This window comes from Antechinus flavipes, chromosome 1, assembly GCF_016432865.1.
Source record: "Antechinus flavipes isolate AdamAnt ecotype Samford, QLD, Australia chromosome 1, AdamAnt_v2, whole genome shotgun sequence".
Taxonomy (NCBI): Eukaryota; Metazoa; Chordata; class Mammalia; order Dasyuromorphia; family Dasyuridae; genus Antechinus; species Antechinus flavipes.
The window spans coordinates 53,187,755-53,201,013 of record NC_067398.1 but is presented as its reverse complement, the minus strand read 5'-3'; the positions used below and the strand labels follow the sequence as shown (position 1 = coordinate 53,201,013).

At 39.0% G+C, this 13,259-nt stretch overlaps 1 protein-coding gene across 2 annotated transcripts in view; it reads left to right on the top strand.

Annotated features, from left to right (window-relative positions):
• Window positions 1-13,259, top strand: part of NR2C2 (nuclear receptor subfamily 2 group C member 2) — a 115,541-nt gene that overhangs the window by 67,812 nt on the left and 34,470 nt on the right. For both annotated transcript variants that reach the window (XM_051982925.1, XM_051982923.1), the window contains exons 2-4: window positions 984-1,094; window positions 9,973-10,173; window positions 12,604-12,706. In XM_051982925.1, coding sequence (XP_051838885.1) covers window positions 1,023-1,094; window positions 9,973-10,173; window positions 12,604-12,706 — 376 coding nt within the window. In that variant the 5' untranslated portion in view covers window positions 984-1,022. The remainder of the gene's footprint in view (window positions 1-983; window positions 1,095-9,972; window positions 10,174-12,603; window positions 12,707-13,259) is intronic.

The window sequence follows — 13,259 nt, the reverse complement described above, 5'->3', positions numbered from 1 at the left end:
TCCCTTGATGAAATGGGAATACCTAGTAGTCAGAGCCCATTGCATTTTGTCTTTGTATCCTTAGTGCCCAAATAGTACCTGGTAGACCATGGATGCTTAATCATTTCTTGTAAAGCGATTGACTGATGTGTATGGCACATATTGGGCCTGGAAAATGGACCATTCATAAGACCCATGAATTGAAGAGTTTATTGTCTAATGCAGAGTGATGTGGCATAAAACAACACAATGTGATGATATCATGAGAGAGATAGTATGTGGGAAACTTAGAAGAAAGAGAAGGTTCCTCTAGTTTAAGGGATGCTGTCATTGGTTGCCAGCTAATCATCCACAGGAAAATTTTTACTTTATCTATAGACTGATTTTCCACGAAGCCTCCAGACTTCTCTGTGATTGATTGCCACAAGTTATCCACATGGAGCTGCTCTTAATTTATGTGCGAGCATCTATTTAGTATTTTAAATGTCAAATTCACTTTACCTTACCATACCAAATTGTTTACATCCTTCATGTCAAATCAGCAACCTCTGATGAATGAGCAGCCTACCATCTCTACTTGTCTATCAAAGATTGGTGAGAAAATTAGGTGACTATTTCTGAAAAATTCTTTCTTTACCTTTATTCTGATATTAGATGAAAGAGGCAATGTTCTGTTTCTCATTCCTAAATTTTAAAGCAATCCAATTGTTTTGTTTTGGGAACATGTTTTTTGGTAACAAACCTGTGTTCTAATTCTGTGTGCTGAACCCTAACCAGTTTGAAATGCATAAGCATTTATCTTCAACATAATCTGATGGGCTTTAAATATTTCCTGCTGTATGTGTAATGAATATTTGTTCTGAAAGGACTACCCTTTAAGAGGATGGAGAAATAGTACACTGTTCATGTCAAAAACGAAATCCTTTAATGTATTATTATTCTTGTTTGAGTCACTTCTGTTTCATTGTTCACACAAAGTGAAACGACTTTTTGGTTTTTAACAGGTACAGACTGTGCAGACATCACTTTCTGAATCTCCAGTAATGACCAGCCCCTCACAGCGCATCCAGATAATCTCTACAGACTCTTCAGTTGCTTCACCACAACGCATTCAGGTAATTCACTTCTTTTTATAGCCTGGGGTAATCTTTCCCTTTTAGTGCCTCTCTATATACTAGAATCTTCTCTAGCTGTAACCCAAGGCTAAAGATTTGAACAGATTATTCCATTCTTAGCGATCAAGAACAGTACAACCTCATAATTCAAAATATAAGGAAGATGTCTTTTTTTATTTTAAATTTTTGAATCATTTATTATCTTTTCCTTCTATATCTCATCCCTTTTGCCTTCACCTCCCATTGAACAATATTTTTAAAAGAGAAATTTTACATTGTCCATGGTCAAAATTATATGTCTTACTCTGCGTTATATACCCTTTCTGACCAAAGTTAGATGACTCTGTATTTCCAGTCTTCAGGATTCAAGTATTATCATTTCATTGATAAGAATTTTAATCTCTCAGAATTGATTTTTCTTTATCGTGTTTATGTTCATTATATAAATTATTCTCTTACTTCGTCTTACTTCACTCCACATCAGTCCATAGATACTTTCCCATTTGCCTCTAAAACTGTCAGTTTCATCATTTTTTATGGCACAATAACATTCCATTACAATGTAATAATTATATTAATAAAATATATTTGTTTAGTAATTCTGTAGTAGGCAGGCATCCCCTTGATATCCAATGTTTTTGCTACTACAAAAAGAGCTGCTATAAACATTTAACTATTTATAGGTTCTTTTCCTATTTCTTTGACCTCTTTAGGATATAGGCCTACTAGTAATATTGCTGGGTCAGCATAGGGGCAGTTTAGTGACCTTTGGGGCATGATTCCAAATTGCTTTCTGAAATGACTGAGAACCATTCACAGTGCAGCAGTGTGTCTCTTTTTTTGTAGCTTCTGACATTTAATATTTTCTGCTTTTATCATTTTTGCATGGCTTTTGAGACAGTCTCAGAACTAGTTTTTTGCCTTTTTCTAATTATTGATGATTTAGATCATTTTTTCATATGATTGTGGATAGCTTGATTTCTCCATCTGAAAAACTATTCATGTCTTTTGTCTATCTATTGGAGAATGGTTGTTAGTCTTATAAATATAAATCATTCCTTTTATATCTTGGATATGGGACCTTTATCAGAGAAACTTGCCACAAAAATTTGTTTTCCTTTTACTTATTTCCAAAGAGGAAGTTTTTTCAAAATTCTAACTGAAAGTAAAAATATTTTATAATGTGGACTTTTAAGAGTAAAATAGTTTTTGTTGTATATTGATATCAATTTGAAGAGGGATAGAAAAATGATATGTCACTGAATTCTTTTTCTTCTTGACTCTGTGACATTTTTCTGTCAGTAGCTTAAATATAAAGAAAGTATACTTATCAAATTTTAAGATACCTCAAAGTTAGGAGGAATAGTTAATATATTGAAACAAAGAATCAAAATTTAAATTGTTTTCATTAAAGTAGAATGATGATCTCAAACCAACAAGTTAAATGTTAACTTGGATAAATGTGAAGTTCAGAAATATGTAGTTTGGGGAAAACCTGTCTGGATAGAAATTCATGAAAAAAGACTGAAGGAGTTTTTTCGTTAACTACAAACTTCATGTGAACCACAAGTGTGGCTCATTTGCCAAGAAAATTGATATAATCTTGGGCTGAATTAATAAAAATATGGTCTCCAGATTAAGGGAAATAGTAGTCCTTTTGTTTTCTTTGCTGGCTAGATTGCATCTGGAGTATAATGTTCATTTCTGGCCCACGTTTCAAGAAGGACTTTGGCAAACTAAGCTATAATCGAAGGAGAATGACCATGATGTTAAAGAATCTATAAAACATTGTTTTGCAGGATCTGGGTTTGTTTATTCCAGAGAAAATAAGGAGAGCCGGGTGGTCATCTTCACTTCATAAAATTTGACCTTTCAGAACTAGAAGGGAAGTCAGAGGTCAAATGGCCTTGCCTCTACCCATAAGTACTTGCAAGGCTGTCAGAGAGGGCACAGCAACTTATTGGTGCTACAGCAAGCAAAACTGTAACAGAGGGCACAAGTCGGGTTTGAAGGGAAGAGGTTGCAGCTCTGTGTGAGAAAGGGTGTGGTCAGCTGCCATTTGTGCTTCTTAAACTAGTCCAGAGTTTAGCAGTGTATTCATTGTCCTTTTGGTGTTAATATACAATAATAATATTTGAATGTCTAGTAAGCATTAATAAAACTTTATACACTGTTGATATTTGTCTTTAAAAAAAATTACTAAAAAACCCACAATTTTTCCTGGTTGTTGGTACTTAATCTGGTTCCCTTTAATGAAGTTCCTTTCTTTAAATCCCAATGAAGGGAGAGTAGGAAGGGGTCTGTTATGGGTCAGAGGTATAAACTCAGGTTTTTGTCATGGGGTAGAGCAGTCATAGGCTACCTGAATTGAAAGGTGTCTTACTGGTTCTGTAATCTATGTGCTTGCTTAGATGTTCAGGGATGTTAAGTGAAGGCCTAAGTTCATACAAAATGCACTTTGCAGCTGGGGTTTGAACTCCAGCCTTCTGACTCACAAGTCTAACATTCTTTTCACAGTGTCATCATCCTACCTCAGTTGCTGGCATTTGTTATATGCCAGTCCCTATGCTAAGCCCTGGAGATACAGAGAAAGGCAAAAGCTAGTGAACTTCTCAGGGAGATCACAGTCTAATGGGGGAAAAACGACACACAAACAAGCTTTGTAGAGAATATATATAGGCAATAATCATAAGAGGGAAGGCACTGGAGTTAAGAGGGCTAGGGAAGGCTTCCTCTAAAGATGAGATTTCATGTGGGATCTTTGAGAAGCCAAAAAAGAGAGCGCACTGCATCCTGGGCAGCTCTGAAAATGTCCCAAGTCAGGAGATGGCAGGATCTTTGGCCTCCAGATCACAGGATGGAAGATTACACGGCGGCGTCTGAGGTGTGGGGGAAGGGCTCAGGAGTTTGTATTTGGTCCTGGAAGTGATGGGGAGCCACTGCAACTTATTCGGTAGTGGAACTACGTGGGCTGCGTGAAGGACCACTAGAGCCAGGAGAGACTTAAGGCAGTGAGAGAGCGGTATGGAGTCTGGATGGGGAGGTGCAGGTCTCAGGAAAACAAAAGAAAGGCAAAAGCTAAGGGTTATGGCAGCAGATTAGATGGAGCTGGAGAGAGGTGACTGATGGCCCAAGGCGGCAAGCCCTCAGCTGGACTGGGGAGGTCCTGGGGGTGGGGGGAAGGTCATGAGCTCCATTTGGCCACAGGGTTTGAATAACTGGGAGGAAGCTGGAGTTGTGAAAGTAGAGGTCAGCAGAGAGGTTAGGGCTAGATTAGGAGAACTGAGGCTCCTCACCCTAAAGTCATCACTGCATCCATGGGAGCAGGTAAGAACATCAGGTGGAGGAGGGAAGAGAGTCGGGACCCAGCATGGAGCCCTGTGACTATCCAGAGTCAGAGGAGGGTGGACTGGCAGAGAGGTGGGGGGGGGGGGGGGGGGGGGGGGAAAGAGGGGGAGGAGAGCCAGCCCGGAGAGAACCGAGAGGGAAGAAATGATCCAGAAGAAGGGGGAGAAGCTTCACGGAGGGGCACTGCGGAGGACTGAGAAAGGACGGTCTAGGTGGGGTGACGAGCCTGTCTGCAGCAAAGGCAGCAGAGCTCCTTGGGGGCACCTTTCCCCAGGAGTGGAGCCGCAAGAAGCGGAAGAGGTGGTGCAAGGGACCAGGATGGCGCGAGTGAGAGTGCGGAATAGAAGATGTGGGCCCCTAGGTGCGCAGAAGCAGCCATTACCACAGGGAAAAGCTGAAGCTGAGTCAGAGAAGAGCTGCAGGCGGCCATTAACCAGGCGGTCCTGAACCCCTCTCCCCTCTCCCCTCTCCCCCCCCCCCCCCGTGTTTCCTCATTTGTGATTAGGGATCATAATGGCCTCTATCTGCAGGATTGTCAGCATAATATGAGTGAATATTTGCAAATGGCTTTGCAGATCTTAAAGCTGTGTGTAAGTGCTAGCTGCCATTGTTGGGTCTTTAAGATGGAGGTCATGGGAATGGAGGAGATCAGTGGACTGGAGTATCAGGCTGTTCAGAGGGCTCCCCTGCAGTGGAGAGGAATAATGGGAATCCTGGGCTGAACTGCTGGAAAAGAAGGGAAAATGGGGCTGCTGGGTGACTGCTGGTAGAACCGCTGCGGGGGGCACCTCCTCAGTTCATAGAGGAGCTGGCCTGGAGTTCACCTGACTCATCGTCCTGAGTTCAAATTCAGCCTCTAACACTTATTAGGGGGTGATCCTGGGCAAGTCACTCAGTCCTGTTTACCTCTGTAAATAAATGGCAAACTACTTTAGTGTCTATGCCAAGAAAATCCAAAATGAGGTCACAAAGAATCAGACGTGACTGAAATTTGTCTGCTGCAGGAATATTGTTTTTAAACTTTATTTCTAGCACTTGGTAGTACTGAGGACATTGGCCTGCCTTTGAAGCTAGAATGATGTGCTGAGGACCCAAAATTACAACCGCATGAACCAGGATAATTAGTCTTTTGTCTTTGTGTATGTGTTACTTTAATTATAAAAGAGAGAAACATTGCCTATATCCTTTTCTGTGGTGTATTACTTTTCTATGAAATAATAATTATTAAAAGATAACTATTGCTTCATCTTCGCATTTGGAGAGCAGGAATCATATGCCTTTAAAATAGTGATGTGCTCCTGGTGATAGTAGAGATGCTTTAAGATGGCAGGCCACTACTCAGGCAGGGTAGATCACCATATTGTGTAGGTAACAAAATTGTCCTTCCTTCTCGAAGACATCAGGGAGGTGGTGCCATGACATGCAAGTAAATTAGATTTAATTAGTGAAGGATGGGCAGTCTCACTTCTTCCTCTGGAACTGTCTGGATCCAGTGGCCAGATACAGATCAGGACTGGAGGTGGCCCTGGATAAGATGGGAGGCCTGGGCCTTTTTCAGCTATGAGACAGCACCCATTCAGTGATTAAGGCTAGATAATTGAGGTAAAGAATATCCTCTTCTGCCTAGTCCAGGTAGCAAAGTAGGAAGTTTGAGAGATGGAGGTGTGATATTGGGGATAAAGAAGGACCCATAGTCATTACATTTGAAGAGAATTGGCAATCTCTGGAGGGTGAGCTTAGTGATGAAAGAATTAGGGGCTTCCATGACTGGAATTTGAAAATTAAGACTTGGATTGGGGAAGAATTAGAGATAATGAAAATCCCTTTAAAATGTACTAGAGTCTGATTTCTGGTTGTAAACTTCTTTAAAACTGCCATCAGTTTAGATTTTAATTTCTTGAGATGGTTTGGTTTTGGGTTGTGGAGTTTTTTTTTTTTAAATACACCTTTAGGTTTTTTAGTTAGAATCATTTTTCAGGGAACCTTTTGTTTTATAGATCTCACGGTCTGACATCTTCTTGACAGATCCTCTCCACCCTGTGGTCATTCCCTCAACCTTTGAACTGATTAGCTCCTGATTTCTTCTTCATTCTGTTCTTTCTTTTTCCTGTTACTTTGTATCAAAATCATCTGCTTTGATCCTTTATCAGCAAATTACCTTTTTATTGGGACAGTCTTTATTTGAAGTGATAAATATAAGCATGGCAGTATATACCCTTTCTAACACTACTGTTTTGAAACCCCCAGAATCAGTCAGCAAACAAGTATTTACTGATGGTGCCAGTCCTTTTTTTTTTTTAAATAGCTTTTTATTGATAGAACTCATGCCAGGGTCATTTTTTACAACATTATCCCTTGCATTCACTTCTGTTCCGATTTTTTCCCTCCCTCCCTCCACCCCCTCCCCCAGATGGCAAGCAATCCTTTACATGTTGAATAGGTTACAGTATGTCCTGGATACAATATATGTGTGCAGAACCGAACAGTTTTCTTGTTGCACAGGGAGAATTGGATTCAGGAGGTATAAATAATCCAGGAAGGAAAACAAAAATGCAAGCAGTTTCTATTCATCTCCCAGTGTTCTTTCTTTGGGTATAGCTGCTTCTACGATGGTCCCAGTCCTTACCGAGGTCATTCTTGCTTGGAGAAAAGATTAATAAGAAAGCATGTAGAGAATATTCCATGGCAGATTTTATCAGAATCAAAGCATATACTTTGCAATTATGTGCAGACTTATATCGTACAGATTGTATTCCATAGCACTTCCAAAGAGAAGATTGGTAAGCTGTAGTATTGTCCAAAGAGGGTTTACAGGGCAAGTTTAATTTTATTTGGCTTTTAAAAGATAAAAATTTACATAGGAAGAAAGAAAGCCACTGTTCCTGTTGAAAGCTGACTGAAGGTTTTTGGACTATGATTGTGAAATAGTAAGGGTACCAGGCTGATCTAGAGTGAATTGCACTTAATGGGGAATGGAATAAGTTGGATTAAAAAAAAGTGGGACCAGATTTTGGAGTAGCCTTGAAGAGACCCCAGAAGTCAAATATCTTCTTCTAAGATATTTTTTTTTATTGTTTACAACTTCAGAGTAAATATATAAAGATTTTCACTTTGAAAATGAATGCATTCAACAAATGTTTATTATGATGACTATTGTGTGCCAAACTAGCCTTCCCTCAAGAAACTTGCACACTTCTAAGAAGAGCTAATTAAATATGAAGTTTATAAAAAGTAATTTTAAAAGAAAGAAGTGCTGATAGAATCAAAAATAATCTTCTGCAGAAGCTAGACCCCCAACCTTGACTTTGGAGAAGCTTGGGATTGATTCCCAGAGGTAGTCTTACATTTGTGTAGCTTTCTAGTTTACAAAGCTTTCATTATTTCTAGACAATCTTGTGAATTAGATAAGATAGGCAGAGTCCCCATTTTGAGATTTACAGGAGTTAAATGACTTGCCCAAGATTCTATAGCTAATAAATAGAAAAAATAGAATTCAGATTACAAGCTCATTATTCTTTATATAGCCATTCAAATTTTCAGTGAGATTTAGGTAAAGCTTAGCAATTGTGATATTTTAGCAAACTCATTACCATAGGATTCTATTTATTTGTGTTTACAATGAATGATAGATACTCTTAGAGAGTAGTTACTTATGCAGTTTTAGACTGGCATAAAAATCACAACAATTACATGTCAGCACAATACAGTATACTTAAAACTTTGGGCTCCATATTAAGGTGCTTTCTGAAAAAGAAGCATGCAAAAATTCCATAATATTTGCCAGTGCCTTCATTTTGTTTTGTTTTTCATGTAATTTTTATTTTATTTTACTTTCTTTCTCTCCCTAATTCTTCTTTCTGATTGAAAAGAAAAAAAAAGAATTTTTTTAATAATAAAAATGCATAGCTCAGTAAAACAAATTCCTGCATCATGCTACTGTTTTTGGAAATAACTTGTTATATCCATTTAGAAAGCACTACATATATCTATCCTTTGCCAAGTATAATTAACTTTTAATTCTCCATGAGTAGTATATATAGCTATCCAGAATCCTTTTTGTGTACCTCTTTCCCAGCACCTACTATTCTGCTTAATAAACATGTGATGAACTAAATGATCCCAAGGTCCTTCTAACTCTTTAAGATTTAGGATAATAAAAGATCCCAGCAAAGGAAGGTGATAAACATGGAAAGAAGACATAATTGGTGGAAATGTGAACATTTGACTACATTCTAAAGCTGAGAACTAATTATACATTAAGATTCTTGTCACAAAATTATGCCCTATTTTGAATTTCTTAACAGGGAAATTGCTTTAGGAAAAATTTATAACTATATGTATATGCATTTATAAAAGGAAGCAAAAAAAAAAAAGAATAATAGAAGAACAGAGATGGGAGAAATCTCTAAAAGGTCATCTAGTTCAACTTCCATTCCAAGCAAAAATATCTGGTAAGAGGTCAGCAGCTTCAGCTTGAACATTTCCAATTAAATATCTTAAAACTTTATAAGCAGAAATCTCTTAAAATGTCCTTGTTGTACATTTCTCTTCTGGATTTCTTTTGGGAGGGTATTTATAACAAGTATTATTTCAAGGCAAAGCCAAAAATTTTTGGTTTTGTTTTTCCCCTTCTCTCAAATTTTCTTTGTTTTTGACCTATAAGACTGCTAGTACTGTCCATACAGAGATTGTGGGCCCATTCACTAGTCACATATTTTATGTTAACACTTATTATTTTAGATCACATTTGGAACTATTTAATCTCTATTCAAGGAAAATGGTCCCTTTTAAAAGATATGTGTGTATATATACATAGATGTTTGTCTCTGCATATATGTTTATATATACATACACATATACACACTCACTGAATAATAGGATTCCTTTTGTACTAAGCTCCAAATTTATCAGTGTTCAGTTTGTATAATTCTGTTCTCATTTGAGAAGCATAGTGATACAATAATAATTCCCATTTCTGCATCACTATATGATTTCCAGCCCTACCGTGATTGCAGCCCTAGAAAGTAGGTTGTGCCAGTATCTATTATTCCTGTTTTATAAGCCAAGTGAAGTGCATTACTCAGGGTCACACCACCAGTTAGTGTCCAGTTGTACTCGGAATAGAGGTCCTTCTAATCCCTCCCAGGCCGCTCTGATCTCCACATCCATGGCTGAGAGCACTGGACCTGAGCTCTCCCTTGGGATCTAGTTCTTAGTAGAATGGTGTTAACTTTATAAGTCACTTAATTTCTCAGTCCTTAGTTTCCTCATCTGTTAAGTAGAGAAAATAGTTGGCCTACAGGGATGTTGTGATGATCAGCTAGGATAATGTAAGTTAAACCGCTCTAACAACTCTAAAGCATTCTGCATTTTTATATGGTAAGTTATTATTGTCATCATGGTAGTAGCCAAAACCTCAGTTACTTATATTGTTTCGTTTCAAACCCATCTCCCCTCTGTAGCAGCATTTAGAAATATCATTGTCATCTTGTGCTTCTCAAAATCCTCCTTCCTGCATTTTATCTTGTAGATTGTGACAGATCAGCAAACAGGACAGAAAATCCAGATAGTGACTGCAGTGGACTCCTCCGTATCCCCGAAACAGCAATTTATCTTGACCAGTCCAGATGGAACTGGAACAGGAAAGGTGATATTGGCATCACCTGAGACATCCAGTGCCAAGCAACTTATTTTCACCACCACGGACAACCTGGTTCCAGGCAGAATCCAAGTAAGCACAGTCAGCAGGAACCAGGGTGTATCATGTGAGCAGACATTAGATGAGGGCTTTGGGCTGACCCCTTCTAGTAGGACTAGGGACAGGCCTAGCAAGTTACTGTCCTGCAGCAGCCCTTGGAGCCCCAGGCCTTGAGCTCCAGCCAGTCACTGGCTCCTACCTTAGCTGAAAGATATTTTAAACCTTCTTGCCAGAGACAGGCTTGCTTCATTTCCAAGTCCTCTTGTCTGCGGCATGTTCTCTCTGTAGATGCCTTCCATTTGTTTCAGCTCTCCTCACTTTAAACCACACTTCCATCTTGATTCCTACCACTGACTCTTTGCTTTCTGCTAGTCTCAATCCTGGGTTTCAGTCTTAATTTTGACTTTCAGTCTAAAACCATAAGATTATAGATTTAAAGCTTGAGGGAGGCTTTGGTCTTAGCCTTTCCCTCCTAGTTGTCTACACCTGACGAGTCAATTATGTAGCAATTGGTGACATACATAAGCTCACAAAGGTGGCAAGTCCCAGGGCCTCTGATTCCAAATCTGCTGAATAGCCACATAGTAGATTTTGCCCAGTCTCCTTTACCGTGTATCCTGGTACTTGGCACGCTTGCTTATCTCTGTCCCGTTCCATTTGAGCACTACTAAACTAGAGAGTGGTTGTAGATTCATACGTTTTATAGGTCGAGGGGTCCTTGAAGGTTATGTAGCCCAAAAGCCGTTAGGCCTTTACCATCTAGTTCTTTATTACACTTACTTAGGCAGTTCAGTATTTGGAAGATTCAAAGCATCTGTAGGCAGAGGCAGAAAAAAGACTTTGTGTGGAAATGTTAGGGGAAAGAAAAGTGTCAAAAGAGTTGGGCCAGAGTTTATTTCAGTGCCACATGCATGTTGTGAGTCTGTTCTGTGTAAAGCACTGTGCTCTGGATTGGGCTTAATAAAGACAAAAAAGAACCCCCTCTCCCCCAAGGACCTAGATTATAGGAAACAGGACAACTGTTTCATTTCCCCCTACAGTCTATGGCCAGGAGATGGAGATTTCCAAAAAAAACACCCCATCATTCAGAAACTTCCATCACCCCTAGACATGAAATGTACCATAAAGCTCCTGAGGTCAGAACCAGCATAAGTCCCTATAGAGCATTTCTGGTTTTAATAAGCACTAAGAAAGAAAGTAGGAATGAAGTATTAGGATGAACCAGAGTTCAGAGCTGTAAAATAGCAACTTCAGATTCATTTTTAGAAAATTAGTTAACCTTTTTCTTCCTTTCTCAGAGAATTTTCATTTCATTGGAAATCCATCAGCTATTTTTGTCTTACTGAATTATTTGCTTATACAGTTTTGATGATTTTGGTTTTTTTAAATAAATCTCACCCCCAAAAATGAATTATTAGTGATTTTTTAAATGTATATACTGTCAGCATTAACAGTAGCCACAATCAAGGATATGATATGACCCCTTTTTGCATTATCCTGTCAATACAGTGAGTTGATTGCATATATTATTGGTGCATTTAAAAAGAAAGCCAAAGATAGAAGGTTTTAGAAGTAATGTGACTCCTCAAAAAAAGAGTACTGAACTTGCCATGTAACCTGTAATCAAATCGGTAGGGTTGCCTGCAGAAGGCTGCTGCTTGCCTAGGATTTTGTCACTGAGGTTTTCCATGCAGTTATCACCTAGAAAGCATGAGTGGTAGAAATGTTTGCCGGACACAGCATCACACCTTAGAAGGACCATAGATGGATACAGTTGGGAGACCTGAGTTACAACCCTTGAAATCTGTGGGGCTGGGTGACCATAACACTTCATATCATGGTCTCCTGGTATTTAAAAAAGAGTGCTGATGGTTGTGCTATCCAGATCACACTGTTAATCAAGGGAAGAAAACTGATGATATTCAAGCATCATAGAAATATAAGGTACTATGGTTGTTATTGTCAAGTGACCCCTGGAGGCATTTCATTTCCATGCATTTGTCAATGAGAGAATTCTCAGTCTTACATTCTGTGTATTTTGCGAAGTGTATTTATTTGCACACTAATAAGATATCTATCAGGAGTACTTGGGAAGTGTCTCTAATCTGGATAATCTTGGTAGCTGCCAGGTTCTGGCCCTCATGTAGACCAGGATTCCACTCTACTCTGTGGACCCTTATCTTACAAATGTATTCCCTTAGTGACTGCAATGACCTGTCAGACAGAAGCAGTTAGAAAGATGGTGTGCATATATTCTTTTTCTGCCCATTTTTACTGATGACTGGTCCGAGGAAACAGTGATAAAATTAAACCTCTAAAGCCTTATATCTACTGTGTTGGTGTGCCCATAGGTGCCCCTTGTTTAGATACACAGGATTAGAACTTTGTGGTTAAACAGTCCTATATGCCACGTGATTCAGTTGTTAATCAACAACTTAACTGTTTGCAAACTTCTTCTTATAGATTGTGACTGATTCTGCTTCTGTTGAGCGCTTATTGGGGAAAGCAGATGTCCAGCGGCCTCAGGTGGTAGAATATTGTGTGGTGTGTGGAGATAAAGCATCAGGTAACTATACTGAAAGTACGGGCTTTGTAGGGAAATTTGCAAAAAAAAAAAAAAAAAAGCTAATGAGCCGAATTTTGGTAAGAGACAGTTCAGAGAAAGAAGCTAGGAAACTTCTCAAATATTTTGAAATACAAAGTCAACTTTTCTAGTTACTGCAGACCCTGAGAAAATGAAAGGGAGGTAGACAAAACCAGGTGTGATGAGCCAGCTGTTGCACCCATGTGGATGCAGGAGATGGTTCTCTGGTGCTATCCTCGGACAAGAATAGGGCCCAGTCACCTCCTGGACTTAGCCTCTCTTTGATTTGCCTTTTGCCATTACTTAGAAGCCTGGCAAGCTAGTGATATGTGTTCCTGTGACCCAGAAAACATCTTATTCCTTGTTCCAGATCATTTATGCACACGGCCCTGCCCGAGTCTACTTTATGGGAAAATAGATATTAACGTCAGAGCCATTTTTAAGAGTACTTGACCTTGTTTCTTTTCAATCCCCAAACCACCGAGTGAACACGGCCGCAGTGTTTGTCACTCTTGGATGACTTTCCTAATTTCTG